Source organism: Petromyzon marinus, chromosome 84 (genome assembly GCF_048934315.1).
Source record: "Petromyzon marinus isolate PM22_M1 ecotype Great Lakes invasive population chromosome 84, UKy_Petmar_22M1.pri1.0, whole genome shotgun sequence".
Lineage (NCBI taxonomy): Eukaryota > Metazoa > Chordata > Hyperoartia > Petromyzontiformes > Petromyzontidae > Petromyzon > Petromyzon marinus.
The window spans coordinates 2,210,757-2,233,970 of NC_133749.1; the positions used below are offsets into that span (position 1 = coordinate 2,210,757).

Genomic DNA, 23,214 nt, shown 5'->3' on the forward strand with positions numbered 1-23,214 from the left:
TACGTGATCCGGACACTCACCCGGACACTCACCCGCTGACTCGCCCAGACACTCACCCACTCACTCATTCGCCCAGCCACTCACCTGATCACTCACCCAGCCACTCGCCCACTCACTCGCCCAGACACTCACTCGCCCACTCGCTCACCCAGACACTCGCCGACTTGCCCACTCACTCGCCCAGACACTCACTCACACGCTCACTCGCCCAGACACTCACCCACTCACCCGGACACACACCCGCACGCTCACTCACTCTCTCGCCCAGACACTCACTCAGACACTCGCTCACTCGCCCAGCCTCACACCAGCCTGCATGCCGAGCCACCCGCGTTTAAAGATTCCAGCGTTAACGGAGGGGAAGGGGGGGGGGGAAAAAAAAAAACACCCATTCACCTCAACCGCAAATCCAAAAAAAACAACACCACCACCACCGCCGCCGGGCAGGAATTCATTTTCGCTTTTTACTACCGCCTCGCACGACAAAAATCACCACCAACGCCGGCAGCGGGAACACTTTTAAACCGCTTAAGGCGTGGCGTGCAACCCGCGCAAGGTTCGCAGCGAGACGCCGGCGCGCAGCGCACCGAGGGGGCGGCCGAGATCGGCGCGTGGCCAACGGAGGAGGACGTGGGCCGACAAAAGAAAAAAAAAACACGGCTCGGGCGAGTTTGAAACTAAGAGAAAAATAAAAAAAAAAAACGCGCTACGAGCGGGTGCCCGAAAGCGGTCTCTGGCCGCGGGGTTTAAACGCCGCCCCTCAGCCGCAGGACCAGGTGCAGAGTCGACTCCTTCTGGATGTTGTAGTCGGCGAGGGTCCGGCCATCTTCCAGCTGCTTGCCGGCGAAGATCAGCCGCTGCTGGTCCGGAGGGATGCCCTCCTTGTCCTGGATCTTGGCCTTGACGTTCTCAATGGTGTCAGAGGCCTCCACCTCCAGGGTGATGGTCTTGCCCGTCAGCGTCTTCACGAAGATCTGCATGCCGCCCCTCAGCCGCAGGACCAGATGCAGAGTCGACTCCTTCTGGATGTTGTAGTCGGCGAGGGTCCGGCCATCTTCCAACTGCTTGCCCGCAAAGATCAGCCGCTGCTGGTCCGGAGGGATGCCCTCCTTGTCCTGGATCTTGGCCTTCACGTTCTCAATGGTGTCGGAGGCCTCCACCTCTAGGGTGATGGTCTTGCCCGTCAGCGTCTTGACAAAGATCTGCATGCCTCCCCTCAGCCGCAGGACCAGGTGCAGAGTCGACTCCTTCTGGATGTTGTAGTCGGCGAGGGTCCGGCCATCTTCGAGCTGCTTGCCGGCGAAGATCAGCCGCTGCTGGTCCGGAGGGATGCCCTCCTTGTCCTGGATCTTGGCCTTGACGTTCTCAATGGTGTCGGAGGCCTCCACCTCCAGGGTGATGGTCTTGCCCGTCAGAGTCTTGACGAAGATCTGCATGCCGCCCCTCAGCCGCAGGACCAGATGCAGAGTCGACTCCTTCTGGATGTTGTAGTCGGCGAGGGTCCGGCCATCTTCCAACTGCTTGCCCGCAAAGATCAGCCGCTGCTGGTCCGGAGGGATGCCCTCCTTGTCCTGGATCTTGGCCTTGACGTTCTCAATGGTGTCGGAGGCCTCCACCTCCAGGGTGATGGTCTTGCCCGTCAGAGTCTTCACGAAGATCTGCATGCCGCCCCTCAGCCGCAGGACCAGATGCAGAGTCGACTCCTTCTGGATGTTGTAGTCGGCGAGGGTCCGGCCATCTTCTAACTGCTTGCCCGCAAAGATCAGCCGCTGCTGGTCCGGAGGGATGCCCTCCTTGTCCTGGATCTTGGCCTTGACGTTCTCAATGGTGTCGGAGGCCTCCACCTCCAGGGTGATGGTCTTGCCCGTCAGCGTCTTCACGAAGATCTGCATGTCGCCTAAAACGGGGCGGGAAAAATAAAAAAAAATTGTGGATCAACGCCTGCGGCAACCATCTCTGGGGAAAAATAAAATAAAAATCGCACAACCCCGCGCAACAATCGCCTAACAGTGCGGACGAGATAATAAAGGCAAAAAAGACAATCCGTCATTGTACCAGGTAAGGGGCACCAACCGAGCTACAGACAGGTAAGATTTCATTACCCGCATTAATAGCGGAGGGCGGCCGCGAACAATCAAACCCAAAACCGGATCATCCAAAAAAGTACCCGTTTCGAAATGAGCCACCACTGGAAGACCGATTGCGGCTCTTTCGATTCGCAGCTTTCGTGACTTCAGAAATCCATCACCCCCCCCACCCCCCCCCCCCCCAAGATTCTTTCGGCAAGGTCATAGCGTGGGTAGAAAATTAATAGATCACGGCGTCTTCCGGCGAGAGAGAGAGACAAAGCTCCTGGAAAAAAAAAACACGGCGTCTCATTTCAACCCGAGGTCGGTGCAGCCTCGTGGCAAGAGGGCGAGAGAGATGCTCTGCCCGAGGCTGTGGCAGGGGCGACCGCATCGCGAGAGATTGGGAGACCGTTTGCCCTCTGCCGGTAAGGTCACGGTGGCAGGCGGAAGCCGAATCGCGCCGTTCCGTGCGGACCGCCCACGCGCCTGGGCCGCCACGCACGAAACCTCCGGGTTCATCTTCTCGCCCGCCGTGCGACCTTGCCGGAGGAGGTGCCAGAGCGTGGGTTCCTGCGGCCGCAAAAGGCTTCAAAAATCCAAGGCCTTTTGGTCGCTCTCACCGGCCGACCGGCGGCGCTCAGCGACGGACGCTTTCCTGCGCGCCCGCCCCGTGCAGAATACTCGGCCCAACAGCAAGCGGGCGGCGGGGCCGTGGCAAATCAACAATCGAAACGCCCTCGAATACCCAACCACCTTAGAGTCACCCGCCCACCACCACCCCCAGTGCTAGCGATGTTTACGAAGCAAAACGGCACCAGGCACCCGTAAACGAGGCCCCGTCGGACCGAGGGGGGGGGGAGGCCGACGGACCGGTTCGGATAATCGTCACCGATGTTTGGGGGTGGGTGCGAGCGGGAATCCCAGCCCCGGGTCATGTCGAGTCTCTAGCAGGCGGCAGGGGATACCTACAAACGCCACCAACCCGCCTGCGGCTGCACCAGCCGAGGATCGTCGAGGGCTACTAAACACAACCCCTCGGATAATACGGAGCGAATCAAAGGGCGGTAAAAATAGCCGCGCGTGCGTACGCTTAAAAAGGTTGGATTATATTTAGCACAAATTCAGTAAACATGTTGTGATGGGGGAGTTGAGTCACCAGGGCGAGCAGGGTGGGGGGGCGGGGGGGGTGTTGTAGGTTGGTAACCAATCGGGGAGGGGGGGGTTGCCACCCACAAACACAACAGATGGCACAACAAAGACCCCCAACAACGTCACCACCGACACAACGCCACCACCGGTTACCAAAAAAATAAATCACCACTACCACCGCGCCGCCGGATCGGCAGCGGCTGGCTGCGTACGGTGCGAAAGAAGTTCAACGGGACCAAAAAATTAAATGGAAGGGGGTGAAAGGTTACAGCGCCAAGTTGGGGTCCGTTACGAACACCTGAACCTTGACCCCCCCTAAGCCCCCTGAACCTTGACCCCTACCCAGGGTGCCTTGGGGGCGCGCATGCGCACGGATGACTTTGGTGGCGAGGAATGCGATGAGGTGGCACGGGTTACTTCCAAATAACATTTTTTCCTCTTTGTAGCGGGTACGAAACTTTGGGACTTTTCCCGACCGCAGGAATTCTTTCGGTGAAGTGACGCAAATATAAAACAAAAATACAAATTAAAAAAATATTTTTTTTTATTTTCCATCTACGCGACTTTACCGAAAGAACCAAGAATATAAAGGTACTCAACTACTTGCATTTACCTAAGAATTATATATATATTTTTTAAACACCAGTTTAAGAACCTTTCCATCCCGAGCCACGTAAGCCGTTGTTCAGGAGCGATCTTTGACCATCACGAATGATGGCCACCCACCCCAGAGTTCCAGACCACACTATCGCATCGTCTGCACAATGTTTACCACAAAACGTTAACATTTACTAAGCAAAACGATAACGTTAACACATGGCGTAAACAAAATGTTAACATTTACCTCAGCAAAACGATAACATTAACGCCTGGCGTGAACAAAATGTTAACATTTACCTCAGCAAAACGATAACATTAACGCCTGGCGTAAACAAAATGTTAACATTTACCTCAGAAAAACGTTAACGGCTGGCGTGAACTAAATGTTAACATTTACCTCAGAAAAACGTTAACGGCTGGCGTGAACTAAATGTTAACATTTACCTCAGAAAAACGTTAACGGCTGGCGTGAACTAAATGTTAACATTTACTAAGCAAAACGTTAACATTAACACCTGGCGTAAACAAAATGTTAACATTTACCTCAGCAAAACGTTAACGCCTCGCGTGAACAAAACGTTAACATTTACTAAGCAAAACGTTAACGCCTGGCTTGAACAAAATGTTAACATTTACCTCAGAAAAACGTTAACGGCTGGCGTGCACCAAATGTTAACATTAACCTCGGAAAAATGTTAACATTAATGCCCGGCGTGCACAAAAAGTTAACATTTTCCTTAGAAAAACGTTAACATTAACGTCCGGCGTAAACTAAATGTTAACATTTACCTCAGCAAAACGTTAATAACGCCTGGCGTGAACTAAATGTTAACATCTACCTCAGCAAAACGATAACGTTAACCAACTCACGAAAACCATAAAAGATCAACATTGACCACCCCACGTCAAGAGCCAAACACACAAAGCCGCCTCGCGTAATCAATGTTAAAATTAACTCGCGATTAAAAAAAACACCACACAAAACGTTCACGTTTTCACACACCTCACGCAAACAAACGTCAATAATATTAACGGCCTCGTTAAATATTTAAAACGAGGTACGGTGGGCGTAACATTTATTTATTTTTATTTTAAACATAAAAAAACCGGTGAAGACCATCGGGCGTCGTTACCTCAGACGCAGAGAAGATGGCGGAAAGAAAAAAAAGTCGTTGGCTGTCGCGAGGAAAAGCGCGGGAAAAACGACGACGATACCTATCGTTTCTAACGGCTGTAGCGCGTGAATTGACGAGGTTGGGCGACTCGCCCCCTTTATATAGTCCACGCATTAGCCCCGCCTCGCGCACGACGCGCGATCACTCGGCCGTGTGGGCGTGGCCGATGTATCACTCCGCCGTATGGGGGGGGAGGGGTTAGAGGGGGTGTGGGGGAGTCGGTAAGGGAGGTGTGTGTGTATGTCTGTGTGTGTGTGTTGTTGTTGTGTGTGTCTCTGTGTGTGTGTCTTTGTGTGTGTCTGTGTGTCTGTCTGTGTGTGTCTGTATTGTTGTGTGTGTGTCTCTGTGTGTGTGTCTGTCTGTGTGTGTCTGTCTGTGTGTGTCTATCTGTGTGTGTCTGTGTGTGTGTATCTGTCTCTGTGTGTCTGTGTTGTTGTTGTGTGTGTCTCTGTGTGTGTCTTTGTGTGTGTCTGTGTCTCTGTCTGTGTGTGTCTGTGTTGTTGTTGTGTGTGTCTCTGTGTGTGTGTCTTTGTGTGTGTCTGTGTGTCTGTCTGTGTGTGTCTGTGTTGTTGTGTGTGTCTGTGTGTGTCTTTGTGTGTGTCTGTGTTGTTGTGTGTGTGTGTCTGTGAGTGTGTCTTTGCGTGTGTCTGTCTCTGTGTGTCTGTGTTGTTGTTGTTGTGTGTGTCTTTGTGTGTCTCTGTGTGTGTCTCTGTGTGTGTCTCTGTGTTGTTGTGTGTGTGTGTCTGTGAGTGTGTCTTTGCGTGTGTCTGTCTCTGTGTGTCTGTGTTGTTGTTGTGTGTGTCTTTGTGTGTCTCTGTGTGTGTCTCTGTGTGTGTCTGTGTGTGTCTGTGTGTGTGTCTGTGTGTGTCTGTGTTGTTGTTGTTGTGTGTGTCTCTGTGTGTGTCTGTCTGTGTGTGTCTGTGTGTGTCTGTGTGTGTGTTGTTGTTGTTGTTGTGTGTGTGTCTGTGTTGTTGTTGTGTGTGTCTCTGTGTGTGTGTCTGTCTTTGTGTGTGTGTCTGTGTGTCTTTGTGCGTCTCTGCGTGTCTTTGTGTGTGTCTGTGTGTGTTGTTGTTGTGTGTGTGTCTTTGTGTGTCTGTGTGTCTTTGTGTGTGTGTCTGTGTGTCTTTGTGTCTCTGCGTGTCTTTGTGTGTCTGTGTCTGTGTGTGTGTCTCTGCGTGTGTCTTTGTGTGTGTCTTTGTGTGTCTGTGTGTGTTGTTGTTATGTGTGTGTCTTTGTGTGTCTTCCTTTGTGTGTCTCTGTGTGTGTGTCTGTGTGTGTGTCTGTCTTGTGTGCGTATAACAGCACTTGCCCCTACAGCCCTGCTAGAGGCTACCCGGGGCCCCTTTGTCTGTGTGTATCACTCCGCCCCAGCAACAGCTGACGAAGGCGATGACGTAGCCTCCCCCCCTCCTTCCGCGACCGCTTCACCGCCACCCACGTGATCCTTGTGCGTGACAAAACAATTTTTAAACAGCGACCGACGTTACTAAAAATTAGACCAACCATTACATCGTGACGGTGATTTTATTTAAAACACACACATTTTACATAAAATACGTGTGTTTTTAAAGTCAATGAAAGAAATTATTTTATTGTAATATTACTGTGGCGGAGATGGGGGAGGGATTATTTCGTTGGTGCGGATTGTTTTGTTCTGGGAGCTTCCAGGCGGAACCTTCGCCCCGGAAAAATCTCCTCCCATCTCGTAACTACCAGAAGCACCCCACCCACTCACCCGTCAGCGCCGTCTCTTCTCCAGCCCGTGCCACCCACCCACCACTCACCTGTCAGCCCCGTATCTTCTACAGCCCGTGCCACCCACCCACCACTCACCCGTCAGCCCCGTCTCTTCTCCAGCCCGTGCCACCCACCCACCCGCTCACCCGTCAGCCCCGTCTCTTCTCCAGCCCGTGCCACTCACTCACCCGTCAGGCCCGTCTCTTCTCCAGCCCGTGCCACCCACTCACCCGTCAGCCCCATCTCTTCTCCAGCCCGTGCCACCCACCCACTCACCCGTCAGCCCCGTCTCTTCTCCAGCCCGTGCCACCCACCACTCACCCATCAGACCCTTCTCTTCTCCAGCCCGTGCCACCCACCCGTCAGCCCCGTCTCTTCTACAGCCCGTGCCACCCACCCACTCACCCGTCAGGCCCGTCTCTTCTCCAGCCCGTGCCACCCACCCACTCACCCGTCAGCCCCATCTCTTCTCCAGCCCGTGCCACCCACCCACCACTTACCCGTCAGCCCCATCTCTTCTCCAGCCCGTGCCACCCACCACTTACCCGTCAGCCCTGTCTCTTCTCCAACACCCGTGCCACCCACCCACCACTTACCTGTCAGCCCCGTCTCTTCAGCCCGTGCCACCCACCCACTCACCCGTCAGCCCCGTCTCTTCTCCAGCCCGTGCCACCCACCCACTCATCCGTCAGCCCCGTCTCTTCTCCAGCCCGTGCCACCCACCCACTCACCCGTCAGGCCCGTCTCTTCTCCAGCCCGTGCCACCCACCCACTCACCCGTCAGCCCCGTCTCTTCTCCAGCCCGTGCCACCCACCCACCACTCACCCATCAGCCCCGTCTCTTCTCCAGCCCGTGCCACCCACCCACCACTTACCCGTCAGCCCCGTCTCTTCTCCAACACCCGTGCCACCCACCCACCACTTACCTGTCAGCCCCGTCTCTTCAGCCCGTGCCACCCACCCACTCACCCGTCATCCCCGTCTCTTCTCCAGCCCGTGCCACCCACCCACTCACCCGTCAGCCCCGTCTCTTCTCCAGCCCGTGCCACCCACCCACTCACCCGTCAGCCCCGTCTCTTCTCCAGCCCATGCCACCCACCCACTCACCCGTCAGCCCCATCTCTTCTCCAGCCCGTGCCACCCACCCACTACTTACCTGTCAGCCCCATCTCTTCTCCAGCCCGTGCCACCCACTGACCCGTCAGCCCATCTCTCCAGCCCGTGCCACCCACCACTCACCCGTCAGCCCCGTCTCTTCTCCAGCCCGTGCCACCCACCCACCACTCACCCGTCAGCCCATCTCTTCTCCAGCCCGTGCCACCCACCCGCTCACCCATCAGCCCCGTCTCTTCTCCAGCCCGTGCCACTCACCCGTCAGCCAGGTCTCTTCTACAGCCCATGCCACCCACCCACTCATCCGTCAGCCCCGCCTCTTCTCCAGCCCGTGCCACCCACCCACTCACCTGTCAGCCCCGTCTCTTCTCCCTAGCCCGTGCCACCCACCCACTCACCCGTCAGCCCGTCTCTTCTCCAGCCCGTGGCACCCACCCACTCACCCATCAGCACGTCTCTTCTCCAGCCCGTGCCACCCGTCAGCTCCTTCTCTTCAGCCCGTGCCACCCACCCGCTCACCCGTCAGCCCCGTCTCTTCTCCAGCCCGTGCCACCCACCCACTCACCCATCAGGCCCGTCTCTTCTCCAGCCCGTGCCACCCACCCACTCACCCGTCAGGCTTGTCTCTTCTCCAGCCCGTGCCACCCACCCACTCACCCGTCAGCCCCGTCTCTTCTCCAGCCCGTGCCACCCACCCACCACTCACCCATCAGCCCCTTCTCTTCTCCAACCCGTGCCACCCACTCGCTCACCCGTCAGCCCCGTCTCTTGTCCAGCCCGTGCCACCCACCCACCCGTCAGGCCCGTCTTTTCTCCAGCCCGTGCCACCCACGCACTCACCCGTCAGCCCCGTCTCTTCTCCAGCCCGTGCCACCTACCGACTCACCCGTCAGCCCCGTCTCTTCTCCAGCCCATGCCACCCACCCGCTCACCCGTCAGCCCCATCTCTTCTCCAACCCGTGCCACCCACCCACTCACCCGTCAGCCCCGTCTCTTCTCCAGCCCGTGCCACCCACCCACCACTCACCCATCAACCCCTTCTCTTCTCCAACCCGTGCCACCCACCCGCTCACCCGTCAGCCCCGTCTCTTCTCCAGCCCGTGCCACCCACCCACTCACCCGTCAGGCCCGTCTTTTCTCCAGCCCGTGCCACCCACGCACTCACCCGTCAGCCCCGTCTCTTCTCCAGCCCGTGCCACCCACCACTTACTCGTCAGCCCCATCTCTTCTCCAGCCCGTGCCACCTACCGACTTACCCGTCAGCCCCGTCTCTTCTCCAGCCCATGCCACCCACCCGCTCACCCGTCAGCCCCGTCTCTTCTCCAACCCGTGCCACCCACCCACTCATCCGTCAGCCCCATCTCTTCTCCAGCCCGTGCCACCCACCCACCACTTACCCGTCAGCCCCGTCTCTTCTCCAGCCCGTGCCATCCACCCACTCACCCGTCAGCCCCATCTCTTCTCCAGCCCGTGCCACCCACCCACTCACCCGTCAGCCCCGTCTCTTCTCCAGCCCGTGCCACCCACCCACTCACCCATCAGCCCCGTCTCTTCTCCAGCCCGTGCCACCCACCCACTCACCCGTCAGCCCCGTCTCTTCTTCAGCCCGTGCCACCCACCCACTCACCTGTCAGCCCCATCTCTTCTCCAGCCCGTGCCACCCACCCACTCACCCGTCAGCCCCGTCTCTTCTCCAGCCCGAGCCACCCACCCACCACTCACCCATCAGCCCGTCTCTTTTCCAGCCCGTGCCACCCACCCAATCACCCGTCAGCCCCGTCTCTTCTCCAGCCCGTGCCACCCACTCACCCGTCAGCCCCGTCTCTTCTACAGCCCGTGCCACCCACCCACCACTTACCCGTTAGCCCCGTGTCTTCTTCAGCCCGTGCCACCCACTGACCCGTCAGCCCATCTCTCCAGCCCGTGCCACCCACCCACTCACCCGTCAGCCCCTTCTCTTCCATAGCCCGTGTCACCCACCCAATCACCCGTCAGCCTGTCTCTTCTCCAGCCCGTGCCACCCACTCACCCGTCAGCCCATCTCTTCTCTAGCCCATGCCACCCACCCACTCACCCATCAGCCCGTCTCTTCTCCAGCCCGTGCCACCCACCCATTTACCCATCAGCCCCGTCTCTTCTCCAGCCCGTGCCACCCACTCACCCGTCAGCCCCGTCTCTTCTACAGCCCGTGCCATCCACCCACCACTTACCCGTTAGCCCCGTGTCTTCTTCAGCCCGTGCCACCCACTGACCCGTCAGCCCATCTCTCCAGCCCGTGCCACCCACCCACTCACCCGTCAGCCCCTTCTCTTCCATAGCCCGTGTCACCCACCCAATCACCCGTCAGCCTGTCTCTTCTCCAGCCCGTGCCACCCACTCACCCGTCAGCCCATCTCTTCTCTAGCCCATGCCACCCACCCACTCACCCATCAGCCCGTCTCTTCTCCAGCCCGTGCCACCCACCCATTTACCCATCAGCCCCGTCTCTTCTCCAGCCCGTGCCACCCACCCACTCACCCGTCAGCCCCGTCTCTTCTCCAGCCCGTGCCATCCACCCACCACTCACCCGTCAGCCCGTCTCTTCTCCAGCCCGTGCCACCCACCCACTCACCTGTCAGGCCCGTCTCTTCAGCCCGTGCCACCCACCCATTCACCCATCAGCCCCGTCTCTTCTCCAGCCCGTACCACCCACCCGCTCACCCGTCAGCCCTTTCTCTTCTCCAGCCCGAGCCACTCACCCACCACTCACCCATAAGCCCGTCTCTTCTCCAGCCCGTGCCACCCACTGACCCGTCAGCCCATCTCTCCAGCCTGTACCACCCACCCACCACTCACCCATCAGCCCGTCTCTTCTGCAGCCCGTGCCCCCCACCACTTACCCGTCAGCCCCTTCTCTTCTCCAACCCATGCCACCCACCCACTCACCCGTCAGCCCCTTCTCTTCTACAGCCCGTGCCACCCACCCACTCACCCGTCAGCCCCGTCTCTTCTCCAGCCCGTGCCACCCACCCACTCACCCATCAGCCCCGTCTCTTCTCCAGCCCGTGCCACCCACCCACTCACCCATCAGCCCCGTCTCTTCTTCAGCCCGTGCCACCCACCCACTCACCTGTCAGCCCCATCTCTTCTCCAGCCCGTGCCACCCACCCACTCACCCGCCAGCCCCGTCTCTTCTCCAGCCCGAGCCACCCACCCACCACTCACCCATCAGCCCGTCTCTTCTCCAGCCCGTGCCACCCACCCAATCACCCGTCAGCCCTGTCTCTTCTCCAGCCCGTGCCACCCACTCACCCGTCAGCCCCGTCTCTTCTACAGCCCGTGCCACCCACCCACCACTTACCCGTTAGCCCCGTGTCTTCTTCAGCCCGTGCCACCCACTGACCCGTCAGCCCATCTCTCCAGCCCGTGCCACCCACCCACTCACCCGTCAGCCCCTTCTCTTCCATAGCCCGTGTCACCCAATCACCCGTCAGCCTGTCTCTTCTCCAGCCCGTGCCACCCACTCACCCGTCAGCCCATCTCTTCTCTAGCCCATGCCACCCACCCACTCACCCGTCAGCCCGTCTCTTCTCCAGCCCGTGCCACCCACCCATTTACCCATCAGCCCCGTCTCTTCTCCAGCCCGTGCCACCCACCCACTCACCCGTCAGCCCCGTCTCTTCTCCAGCCCGTGCCATCCACCCACCACTCACCCGTCAGCCCGTCTCTTCTCCAGCCCGTGCCACCCACCCACTCACCTGTCAGGCCCGTCTCTTCAGCCCGTGCCACCCACCCACTCACCCATCAGCCCCGTCTCTTCTCCAGCCCGTGCCACCCACCCGCTCACCCGTCAGCCCTTTCTCTTCTCCAGCCCGAGCCACTCACCCACCACTCACCCATAAGCCCGTCTCTTCTCCAGCCCGTGCCACCCACTGACCCGTCAGCCCATCTCTCCAGCCTGTACCACCCACCCACCACTCACCCATCAGCCCGTCTCTTCTGCAGCCCGTGCCCCCCACCACTTACCCGTCAGCCCCTTCTCTTCTCCAACCCATGCCACCCACCCACTCACCCGTCAGCCCCTTCTCTTCTACAGCCCGTGCCACCCACCCACTCACCCGTCAGCCCCGTCTCTTCTCCAGCCCGTGCCACCCACCAACTCACCCGTCAGCCCCGTCTCTTCTCCACCCCGTGCCACCCACCCACTCACCCGTCAGCCCCGTCTCTTCTACAGCCCGTGCCACCCACCCACCACTTAACCGTTAGCCCCGTGTCTTTTCCAGCCAGTGCCACCCACCCACTCACCCGTCAGCCCCGTCTCTTCTCCAGCCCGTGCCACCCACTCACCCGTCAGCCCCTTCTCTTCTCCAGCCCGTGCCACCCACCCACTCACCCGTCAGCCCCATCTCTTATCCAGCCCGTGCCACCCATCCACCACTTAGCCGTCAGCCCCGTCTCTTCTCCAGCCCGTGCCACCCACCCACCACTCACCCATCAGCCCCTTCTCTTCTCCAGCCCGTGCCACCCACCCACTCACCCATCAGCCCATCTCTTCTCCCTAGCCCGTGCCACCCACCCACTTACCCATTAGTCCCTTCTCTTCTCAGCCCGTGCCACCCACCCACTCACCCGTCAGCCCCGTCTCTTCTCCAGCCCGTGCCACCCACCCACCCACTACGGCCTGCCGAAAGATATTATTTCGATTTAGAGCTTTCGTGACTGCAAGGATTCATCTTCTTTGGTTCTTTCGGCAAAGTCACCACCACGTAAAGTGAGAATAAAGTAACACATTAATAAAATAAAATAACAAAATTCTCAACCTAAATATCCCCGGGGGGGACATGATGTCACCGTCCCGCCCCCTGCCCATGACGTCACCGTACGTGACGTCATCGTACCGGGAGGGCGAGCGTCACAAGACGTCACTACCTACTACTACTCTACATATGTGTGTGTGTAGAGCGGTAGCGGAGGGCGTCATGTCACTCGGGGGGGTGGGAGGGCGACAAGGGATGACGTCAGAGGTTGCGAGGGATATATAAGGGGAGGGGGGGGAGGGGTCGCGTTGGGGGAGTCGGGGTCAAGGGTCGGGGCACTCGGCTCCAGGCGAGGGTGACTGCTTCACCTGGCCGGCCGAGTTGGATGATCCCTCGATCGGTGCCTGGGGAGATCACATCTAGCCGGGGCGGGGCTAGGGACCCCCCCAGTACCCTTTGCCCCTGGGGAGATATTCGGGTTCTAGATTTGAAGCTTGCGTGACTGCAAGGATCCGTACTCTTTGGTTCCATTCGGTGAAGTCAAAAAGAAGTTTCCCACGCGACTTTTACCGAATAGAACCAAAGAGTAGAGATATTGGGGTTGTCACCGGTTAGTCGCGAGCCTTTGATAGGTTACCGGCAGTAGCCCTTAATGAACCTGACTCTTTGTTTTTTATTCCGGTAAGGCCACGTGGAAATGAGGAATGATAAAATTGCACGATAGCGTACGGCGTTTCGGTTGCAACACGAGCAATCATCATCATCATCAAGCACAGAAGAGCCAAATGTAGCCATCATATTTTGATTTAAAGCTTTCGTGACTGCAGTAATTCACATTCTTAGTTTTTTTCGGTAAAGCCACGTTGAAGGGAAACAAGAAAATAATAAAATATATATAAAACAATAAAAGAAGATGGATTCTGGCTTAGCAATCATTGGAAAGATTTGATAAACCATTTCAGGTCTTAATTGATTGTTCACGCTTACAGTGGCTTTCAGATAGCATACATTATAAAAACATTCGTCTCCCCCCTCCTCTTTTCAGAATATAGATGGACTAGTCCTAAATAAACTGCCAAATCGTTGCGCGTGGCGCTAACGTTTTTTATAAATAAATAAATGCGACGTTTAAAAATAAATTTATGCAAACCAACACACCTGAAGATGACCGTTTGAGTTATGGTCGAAACGTCGTGAGAATTTTTTTTATTGTTTTATATATATTTTATTATTTTGTTGTTTCCCTTCAACGTGGCTTTACCGAAAAAAACTAAGAATATGTAGCCATCATGTAATTGTATTGTTTTGTTATCTCTAAGTGCCTTTACCGGGAAAAAAAAACCCCCCAAGGAGTCATTCCTGCAGCCAGGTTTCTTAATAAACCTCGGCATCAGCACTGACTAAAGAACCGCGTCAGCGTCGTCAGCTGCACCTCAACGTAGGTATGTAGTCGCACTGCAGGTTACCGCTGAATAGCGCGTAGCTATCGTCACTACATCACCCCCCCCCCCTCCCTACCTACCATCCTTCGGAAGCCCCAGCCGTCCCGGCTGTAACAATGGGAACACCACAGCAATGCGCGCGTGTACCTCGCGAACAAGAACAACAACCGATATAAATATCCCCCCACCCTTAATAACACAACGTATGCACAAGGTTAGTTTTGTAACAATTGGGCACAAGGTTAGTTTTGTAACAATTGGGCACAATATCAGCCGGCGGGTGCTGCAGAAACGATTTAGAAACGGGACCGTGTCGTGTCGTGTAACGTAAGGGGTGGGGCTGGGTGGGGGTGGGGCTGGGTGGGGGTGGGGCTGGGTGGGGTGGGGCTGGGTGGGGTGGGGCTGGGTGGGGTGGATGGGGTGGATGGGGTGGGGCTGGGTGGGGGGTGGGGCTGGGTGGGGTGGGGCTGGGTGGGGTGGGGCTGGGTGGGGTTGGGTGGGGCTGGGTGGGGCTGGGTGGGGGGTGGGGCTGGGTGGGGTGGGGCTGGGTGGGGCTGGGTGGGGTGGATGGGGTGGATGGGGTGGGGCTGGGTGGGGCTGGGTGGGGGGTGGGGCTGGGTGGGGTGGGGCTGGGTGGGGTTGGGTGGGGAGGGGCTGGGTGGGGAGGGGCTGGGTGGGGTTGCAGTGGGGCTGGGTGGGGCTGGGAGGGGCTGGGTGGGGCTGGGTGGGGTGGGGCTGGGTGGGGTGGGGCTGGGTGGGGCTGGGTGTGGAGCTGAAAAGACGCTGGCCAAGCGTGGAGCGGTATTCATCGCTAGCTCCGTCTTTCCGGACAGCCTCTGTTTAACACGTCGCAGGCTGTCGCGACCGATATGATTCATGATGAAGGTTTTTGTGGAGTTAGATCGCGTTAATTATAAATGTGTCGTAACCCTCCACCACCCGACACGGCCAATCGGCAAAAAAAGTGTCACGTTGACAAAACACAAAATAGTTCACTGCTTTAGCCCCACCACCGCTGTGTTGTTGTTGTTGTTGAAGAGCGAATCCGCAACATTCACAGCTTGAGTTAGTGCCGTGACGAACTCGCTGGCAATTACAAGCCCTTAACGTGTTGAACCAAATCACTCTGCTGATATGTAAACTCCTTTGTCAAGGGGCTAGCTCTGCTCCTCTCGCCCAGCTTCCGAACAGCCTCCACAACATTCGCAGCTTGAGTTAGTGCCGTGACGTTTCGCTGGCAATTACAAGCCCTTAACGTGTTAAACCAAATCACTCTGCTGATATGTAAACTCCTTTGTCAAGGGGCTAGCTCTGCTCCTCTCGCCCAGCTTCCGAACAGCCTCCGCAACATTCACAGCTTGAGTTTGTGCCGTGACGTTTCGCTGGCAATTACATCCCCAGCATCATCATCGGGCAATTCGCCAGAATTTGGAGGCCCTCTCCACTTGGCTCCCCGGTCTTAAATAAAGTAGCAGGGTGACGTTATCATCATTTAACTCATTTCAGGTGCACTAACACTGCACTAACACTGCACTATACACTAACACTGCACTAACACTACACACTAACACTGCACTAACACTAACACTGCACTAACACTGCACGATACACTGCACTAACACTAACATTGCACTAACACTGCACTATACACTGCACCATACACTAACACTGCACTAACACTGCACTAACACTACACACTAACACTGCACCAACACTAACACTGCACTAACACTGCACTAACACTGCACTATACACTAATACTGCGCTAACACTGCACTATACACTAACACTGCACTAACACTGCACTATACACTAACACTGCACTAACACTAACATTGCACTAACACTGCACTAACACTGCACCACGCACTAACACTGCACTAACACTGCACTAACACTGCACTATACACTAACACTGCACTAACACTAACACTGCACTAACACTAACATTGCACTAACACTGCACTAACACTGCACTAACACTACACACTAACACTGCACTAACATTGCACTAACACTGCACTATGCACTAACACTGCACTAACACTACACACTAACACTGCACTAACACTGCACTAACACTAACATTGCACTAACACTGCACTAACACTGCACTAACACTACACACTAACACTGCACTAACACTAACATTGCACTAACACTGCACTATGCACTAACACTGCACTAACACTACACACTAACACTGCACTAACATTGCACTAACACTGCACCATGCACTAACACTGCACCATGCACTAACACTGCACCACGCACTAACACTGCACCACGCACTAACACTGCACCATGCACTAACACTGCACCATGCACTAACACTGCAAGTGCAGACCTCTCCTTACGTCACTTCCTCACTACTGCCGGAAGTTATTAACCACTATGCACTAACACTGCACGTGCAGACCTCTCCTTACGTCACTTCCTCACTACTGCCGGAAGTTATTAACCCCGCCCCCCCCGCCAACTTGTCCCCTCCACCCCCCTCTCGTGACGTAATTTCCGTCGGAGTCTGCACGGCTGCGGCCGTGGTAGTGGATCTGCGGCCTAGTCGGCAATTCTCCCCACCCCCCTCTCTGTCGTGAAGCCTCGGTCTTGCCTGGATTCTCCGCCGAGGGAGAGCGGCCTCGGCCCCGCCAGAGCGCACAGGACGGCCGCGGTGCATTTGCGGCCTAGTCACCAACTCCCCGCGTCTCGAGAAGCCTCCGTCCTCGCCTGGATTCCCCGCCGAGGGAGCGCGGCCTCGGCCCCGCCGGAGCGAAGAGAGCGGCCGTGGTGGTGGATTTGCGGCCTAATCGCCAACTACAACCCCCCCCCCCCCCTGTCGAGAAGCCTCGGTCTCGCCTAGATACCCCGCCGAGGTAAAGCGGCCTCGGCCCCGCCGGAGCGAGGGAGTGGCGACGGTTGGTCGGCTGTGGCCTAGTCACCAACTCCCCGCGTCTCTGGAAGCCTCGGCCTCGCCTGGATTCCCCGCCCGAGGGAGAGCCGCCTCGGCCCCGCCGGAACCCGAGGGAGGGTGCCTGGGTGTTTTGACTCCGCAACAAGCGACGGGCGGGCTCCGTTCTCTCTCCCCTCTCTCCCCTCTCTCTCTCTCGCCGCGATGAAGCTGTTGAAGCCGCCCTGGGTCAACCACAACGGTGAGCGGAAGCCCCCACCACGAAATTCCCTGGGATTTTTGCACAAAAGCGTTGGGGGTGATGTCAACGGCTGTTTTATTTTATTTAATATATCTATTTTTTTTTACACACAGGGATAATTTTTTGCTGTGATTTTCTGTTCGCACAAAGTCGCGCGTAGTCACTTTAAGATGTTTTTATTTTTTATTTGTTTTCTTGTTGAGGTTGCACCCGATTCAAGAGCCGAGCGGCTCTTAAAGCGAAATAAACGAACACTGAAAGTGCAGCGGTGAAAGAGGTCGCGGCTGGAGTCGCGTTTTGCTGCGTTCGTGGTGGTGGTGGTGATGGTGGTGCATAGATGCTTCTGTTGTTGTTGTTTGTCTTTGTGTGTGCGTGTTATGTGTATGCCTGTGTGTGTGTGTGATGTGTGTGTCTTTGTGTGCGTCTGTGTGTTTGTGTGTGTGTCTAGAAGCGTGTGTGTGTCTAGAAGCGTGTGTGTGTTGTGTGTGTTATGTGTCTATGTGTGTGTCTGTGTGTGTTATGTGTGTGTCTGTGCGTGTTATGTGTGTGTTGTGTGTGTCTGTGTGTGTGTCTGTGTGTGTTTATGTGTGTTATGTGTGTGTGTTTATGTGTGTTATGTGTGTGTGTTTATATGTGTGTGTGTGTTTATATGTGTGTGTGTGTTTGTGCGTGTCTGTGTGTGTCTGTGTGTGTTATGTGTGTGTCTAGAAGCGTGTGTGTGTTGTGTGTGTTTGTCTTTGTGTGTTGTCTTTGTGTTATGTGTGTGTGTTACGTGTGTGTGTGTGTGTTATGTGTGTGTCTAGAAGCGTGTCTGTGTTGTGTGTTTGTCTTTGTGTTTGTGTGTCTAGAAGCGTGTGTCTGTGTGTGTTTGTCTGTGTGTGTTATGTGTGTGTCTAGAAGCGTGTGTCTGTTTGTCTTTGTGTGTTATGTGTGTGTCTGTGTGTGTTATGTGTGTGTCTGTGTGTGGTGTGTGTGTGTCTGTGTGTGATGTATGTGTCTAGAAGCGTGTGTGTGTTTGTCTTTGTGTGTTGTCTGTGTGTGTTATTTGTGTGTTTGTTTGTGTGTGTGTGTCTAGAAGCGTGTGTGTCTGTGTGTGTTATTTGTGTGTCTGTGTGTTATGTGTGTGTGTCTAGAAGCGTGTGTGTTATGTGTGTGTCTGTGTGTGTTTGTGTGTGTGTGTGGGTTACGTGTGTGTCTAGAAGCATGTGTCTGTGTGTGTTTGTGTGTGTCTGTGTGTGTTTATGTGTGTGTCTGTGTGTGTTTATGTGTGTGTTTATGTGTGTTTATGTGTGTGTCTGTGTGTGTTTATGTGTGTGTCTGTGTGTTATGTGTGTGTCTAGAAGCGTGTGTTTGTGTTTGTCTGTGTGTGTGTTTATGTGTGTGTCTGTGTGTGTTTATGTGTGTGTCTGTGTGTGTTTATGTGTGTGTCTGTGTGTGTTTATGTGTGTGTTTATGTGTGTGTCTGTGTGTGTCTATGTGTGTGTCTATGTGTGTGTCTGTGTGTGTTTATGTGTTTGTCTATGTGTGTGTCTGTGTGTGTTTATGTGTGTGTCTGTGTGTTTATGTGTGTCTGTGTGTGTGTATGTGTGTGTCTGTGTGGTCCCCCTTTTTAAGAAGGGGGACCGCACAGACTGTAACAACTACAGGGGCATCTCACTCCTCAGTGTGCCGGGAAAGGTCCTGGCAAGGATTATTCAACATCGCCTTGCCAGGCACGCTGAGGAGAGGCTTGCAGAGCCCCAATGCGGTTTCAGGAAAGGGCGGTCCTGCACAGATGCCATATTTTCTGTCCGTCTGCTACAGCAGAGGTGTAGGGAATTCCAGCAAGATCTACATCTTTGCTTTATTGACCTGGTCAAGGCCTATGATACCATCAATAGGCCTGGGCTCTTGGTTGTTCTTCGTGCTTTTGGAGTACCTGACCCTCTGCTTACGATCATTAAGGACCTTCATGATGGTGAGCGGGCCCGGGTAAAACTACGTGGCCGGGAGTCAGAGCCATTCCCTGTACACCTTGGGGTGCGACAGGGATGTCCTCTGGCTCCCACATTATTTAATATCTATTTTGACCACGTAGTTCGTGAAGCCTTCAATAGCTGTACCGGGGGAATCTCCATATGGTACAGATATAATGGGAGGCTAATCGATGCCCGGGTGCGGTCAAGGGATGGCTCCCTATTGCTCAACCACGTTATGTATGCTGATGATTTGGTAATAGCTGCTCAGTCAGAGGAGGAGTTGGAGACGCTGCTGCTGAGACTGGAGCGTGCCACTAAGAGGTGGGGCCTTACCATCAGCCCCACCAAAACTAAGCACCTGCCGGGGTATTTTGTACCATCGGACACTCCACCACCACACAACTCCCAATCGGTGATGGGGCAGTTGTGGAGAGAGTGGAGAGTTTCCCATACCTGGGCAGTGTGCTTATGACTGGCTCCAGTTTAACAGCAGAGGTCTCACTCCGAATCAGTCGAGCGGCAATATCTTTTCATCGGTTGTGTAACGCTGTGTGGAAGCTACCTGGTCTGTCGCTCCGCACTAAGCTTCAGGTCTTCTCGGCCACGGTCATTCCCTCCCTTCTCTACGCTTGCGAAACGTGGACCCCCCTAATGGAACATCTTCGCCGGTCAGCAACATTTAGGCTGGCCTGCCTATGATCCATCCTGGGTTTAACCAGACTGGATTGTGTGAGGAGCTCACAAATCCTTGAAAGATCTGGGCAAGGTCCCATCGGTGAGCTCCGCCGGCAGGCAAGGCTGCGATGGCTGGGTCACGTAGCCCGCATGCCCAGCCACCGCATGCCGAAACAGCTTTTGTTCGTCCGGATCGAGGGGGCTAAACGGGCGCGGCACGGGCTAGAGAAGAGATGGAGTGATGTGGTACAGGAGGACGTGGAGCTGAGTGGACTTGCCGATGACTGGTACCAGCGGTGTCAAGATCGGCCTCTGTGGAGGAGGCTCGTGAAGGATGCTACTGGGCAGTTGGAGGCAGTCGCCCTCCAACAACAACAGAGGGCGGAGGAGCGACGCTCAGAACAACGAGCGGAGCGCCGGGTGGCTAAAGCACAGCAGGTTGGCACAGTAGGGGGCACAGGTGGTGCATCAGCCAGTCATCTCAGTCAGTCGACCCGTGGCACCTGGGTCTGCCCCGTGACCTCCTGCCAGCGGGCGTTCGACACTTCACGTGGCCTCAGGGTGCACATGGCCTGGCACAAGCGTCGTGGTGACGTCATCGCCACTTAGTGGCGAATGGCGGTTGTTGTGTTGTTGTATACGTGTGTGTGTTTATGTGTGTGTCTGGTGGATCTTTGTCTGTGTGTGTAGGTGCTGCTACTCGCGACTAACTACACTTGCCCCTTACAGCCTGCTAGAAGCTACCTGGGGGATCTTTATCTGTGTGTGTGTAGGTGCTGCTACTTGCTACTAACAACACTTGCCCCTACAGCCTTGCTAGAGGCTACCTGGGGGATCTTTGTCTCTGTGTGTGTGTAGGTGCTGCTACTCGCTACTAACTACAGCACTTGCCCCTACAGTCCGTAAAGGCTACCCGGGGGATCTTTGTCTGTGTGTGTGTTGTCTTGTAGGGAAGCCAATCTTTTCCTTGGACATTCACCCCGATGGACAGAAATTTGCTACTGGTGGTCAAGGTCAGACTTTGACACACACTAACACACACACTAACACACACACACTAACACACACGCTCACACACACTAACACACACACGCTCACACTAACACACACTCACTAACACACACACAGACACACACAGTCACACACACACAGACACACACACACTAACACACTAACACACACACAGACACACACAGTCACACACACACTAACACACACTAACACAAACACACACACGCTAACACACACACACTAACACACACACACTAACACACACACTAACACACACACTAACACACACACTAACACACACACACTCACACACGCACACACACACTAACACACACTAACACACTCTCACTCACTAACACACACTAACACGCTCACACACACTAACACACACACTCTCACACACACTAACACACACACGCTCACACATGCTAACACACACGCTCACACACACACACACTAACACACACACACGCTCACACACGCTAACACACTAACACACACACACACGCTCACACACACACACACGCTATCACACACACATGCTCACATATGCTAACACACACGCTCACCCACACACACACGCTCACCCACACACACACACTTAACACACACACACGCTCACACATGCTAACACACTAACACACACACACACGCTCACACACACTCACACACACACACGCGCTCACACACACACACACACGCTCACACACGCACACACACACGCTATCACACACACATGCTAACACACACGCACTCACACACACACATGCTATTACATACACACATTCTAACACACACACATGCTCACCCACACACGCTCACACACGCTAACACACACTCACACGCTCATACACACACACGCTAACACACTCTCACACACACACACACGCTCACACACACTCTAACACACACACGCGCTCACACACACACGATAACACACACACGCTAACACACACACGCTAACACACACACGCTAACACACACGCGCTCACACACACACACGCGCTCACACACACACACGCTAACACACACACGCTCACACACACATGCTCACACACACACACGCTTACACACACGCTAACACGCACACACACTCTCACCCACACACGCTCACACACACGCGCTAACACACACGCTCACACACACACGCTCACACACACACACGCTCACACACACACACACACGCTCACCCACACACGCTCACACACACACGCTCACACACACACGCTAACACACACGCTCACACACGCCCACACACACACGCTATCACACACACACGCTAACACACACACGCTCACCCACACACGCTCACACACACACGCTAACACACACACACGCTCACCCACACACGCTCACATACACACTCTAACACACACACACGCTATCACACACACACACACGCTCACACACACACACGCTCACACACACACGCTATCACACACACACGCTAACGCACACGCTCACACACGCTCACCCACACACGCTCACACACACACGCTAACACACACACACGTTATCACACACACACGCTAACATACACACGCTCACACACGCTATCACACACACACGCTCACAAACACACGCTCACACGCACACACGCACACACGCTCACACGCACGCACACACGCTCACACACACGCTAACACACATGTTAACACACACACGCTCACACACACACATGGTCACACACACACGCTAACACACACGCTCACACACATGCTCACACACGCACGCGCGCTAACACACGCTAACACACGCTAACAGACACATGCTAACACACGCTAACACACACGCTAACACATGCTAACACACACACACACGCTCACACACACGCTCACACACGCTAACACACACTCTCACACATACACGCTAACACACACACGCTAACACACACGCGCACAGCTACAGACAAAGATCCCCCAGGTAGCCTCTAGCAGGGCTGTAGGGGCAAGTGCTGTTAGTAGCGAGTAGCAGCACCTACACACACAGACAAAGATCCCCCAGGTAGCCTCTAGCAGGGCTGTAGGGGCAAGTGCTGTTAGTAGCGAGTAGCAGCACCTACACACACAGAGAGACAAAGATCCCCCAGGTAGCCTCTAGCAGGGCTGTAGGGGCAAGTGCTGTTAGTAGCGAGTAGCAGCACCTACACACACAGACAAAGGTCCCCCAGGTAGCCTCTAGCAGGCTGTAGGGGCAAGTGCTGTTAGTAGCGAGTAGCAGCACCTACACACAGACAAAGGTCCCCCAGGTAGCATCTAGCAGGCTGTAGGGGCAAGTGCTGTTAGTAGCGAGTAGCAGCCCCTACACACATACAGACAAAGATCCCCCAGGTAGCCTCTAGCAGGGCTGTAGGGGCAAGTGTGGTTAGTAGCGAGTAGCAGCACCTACACACACAGACAA

At 55.4% G+C, this 23,214-nt stretch overlaps 2 protein-coding genes across 2 annotated transcripts in view; one reads left to right on the forward strand and one right to left on the reverse strand.

The window, feature by feature from the left end:
* Positions 1-450: 450 nt before the first annotated feature.
* Positions 451-5,082, reverse strand: LOC116936825 (polyubiquitin). Its single transcript, XM_032943976.2, has 2 exons — positions 4,952-5,082; positions 451-1,897 (listed from the first exon to the last, which is right to left on the reverse strand). Exon 2 carries the CDS (start codon positions 1,890-1,892, stop codon positions 747-749), a length of 1,146 nt encoding a protein of 381 aa, XP_032799867.2. The 5' UTR covers positions 1,893-1,897; positions 4,952-5,082; the 3' UTR covers positions 451-746.
* Positions 5,083-16,474: 11,392 nt separating this feature from the next.
* The window catches only part of HIRA (histone cell cycle regulator), a 114,775-nt gene continuing 108,035 nt past the window's right edge, over positions 16,475-23,214 (forward strand). Inside the window, exons 1-2 of the mRNA XM_076057743.1 lie at positions 16,475-17,170; positions 20,754-20,816. Of these exons, the coding sequence (XP_075913858.1) occupies positions 17,134-17,170; positions 20,754-20,816 (100 nt within the window). The 5' untranslated portion in view covers positions 16,475-17,133. The remainder of the gene's footprint in view (positions 17,171-20,753; positions 20,817-23,214) is intronic.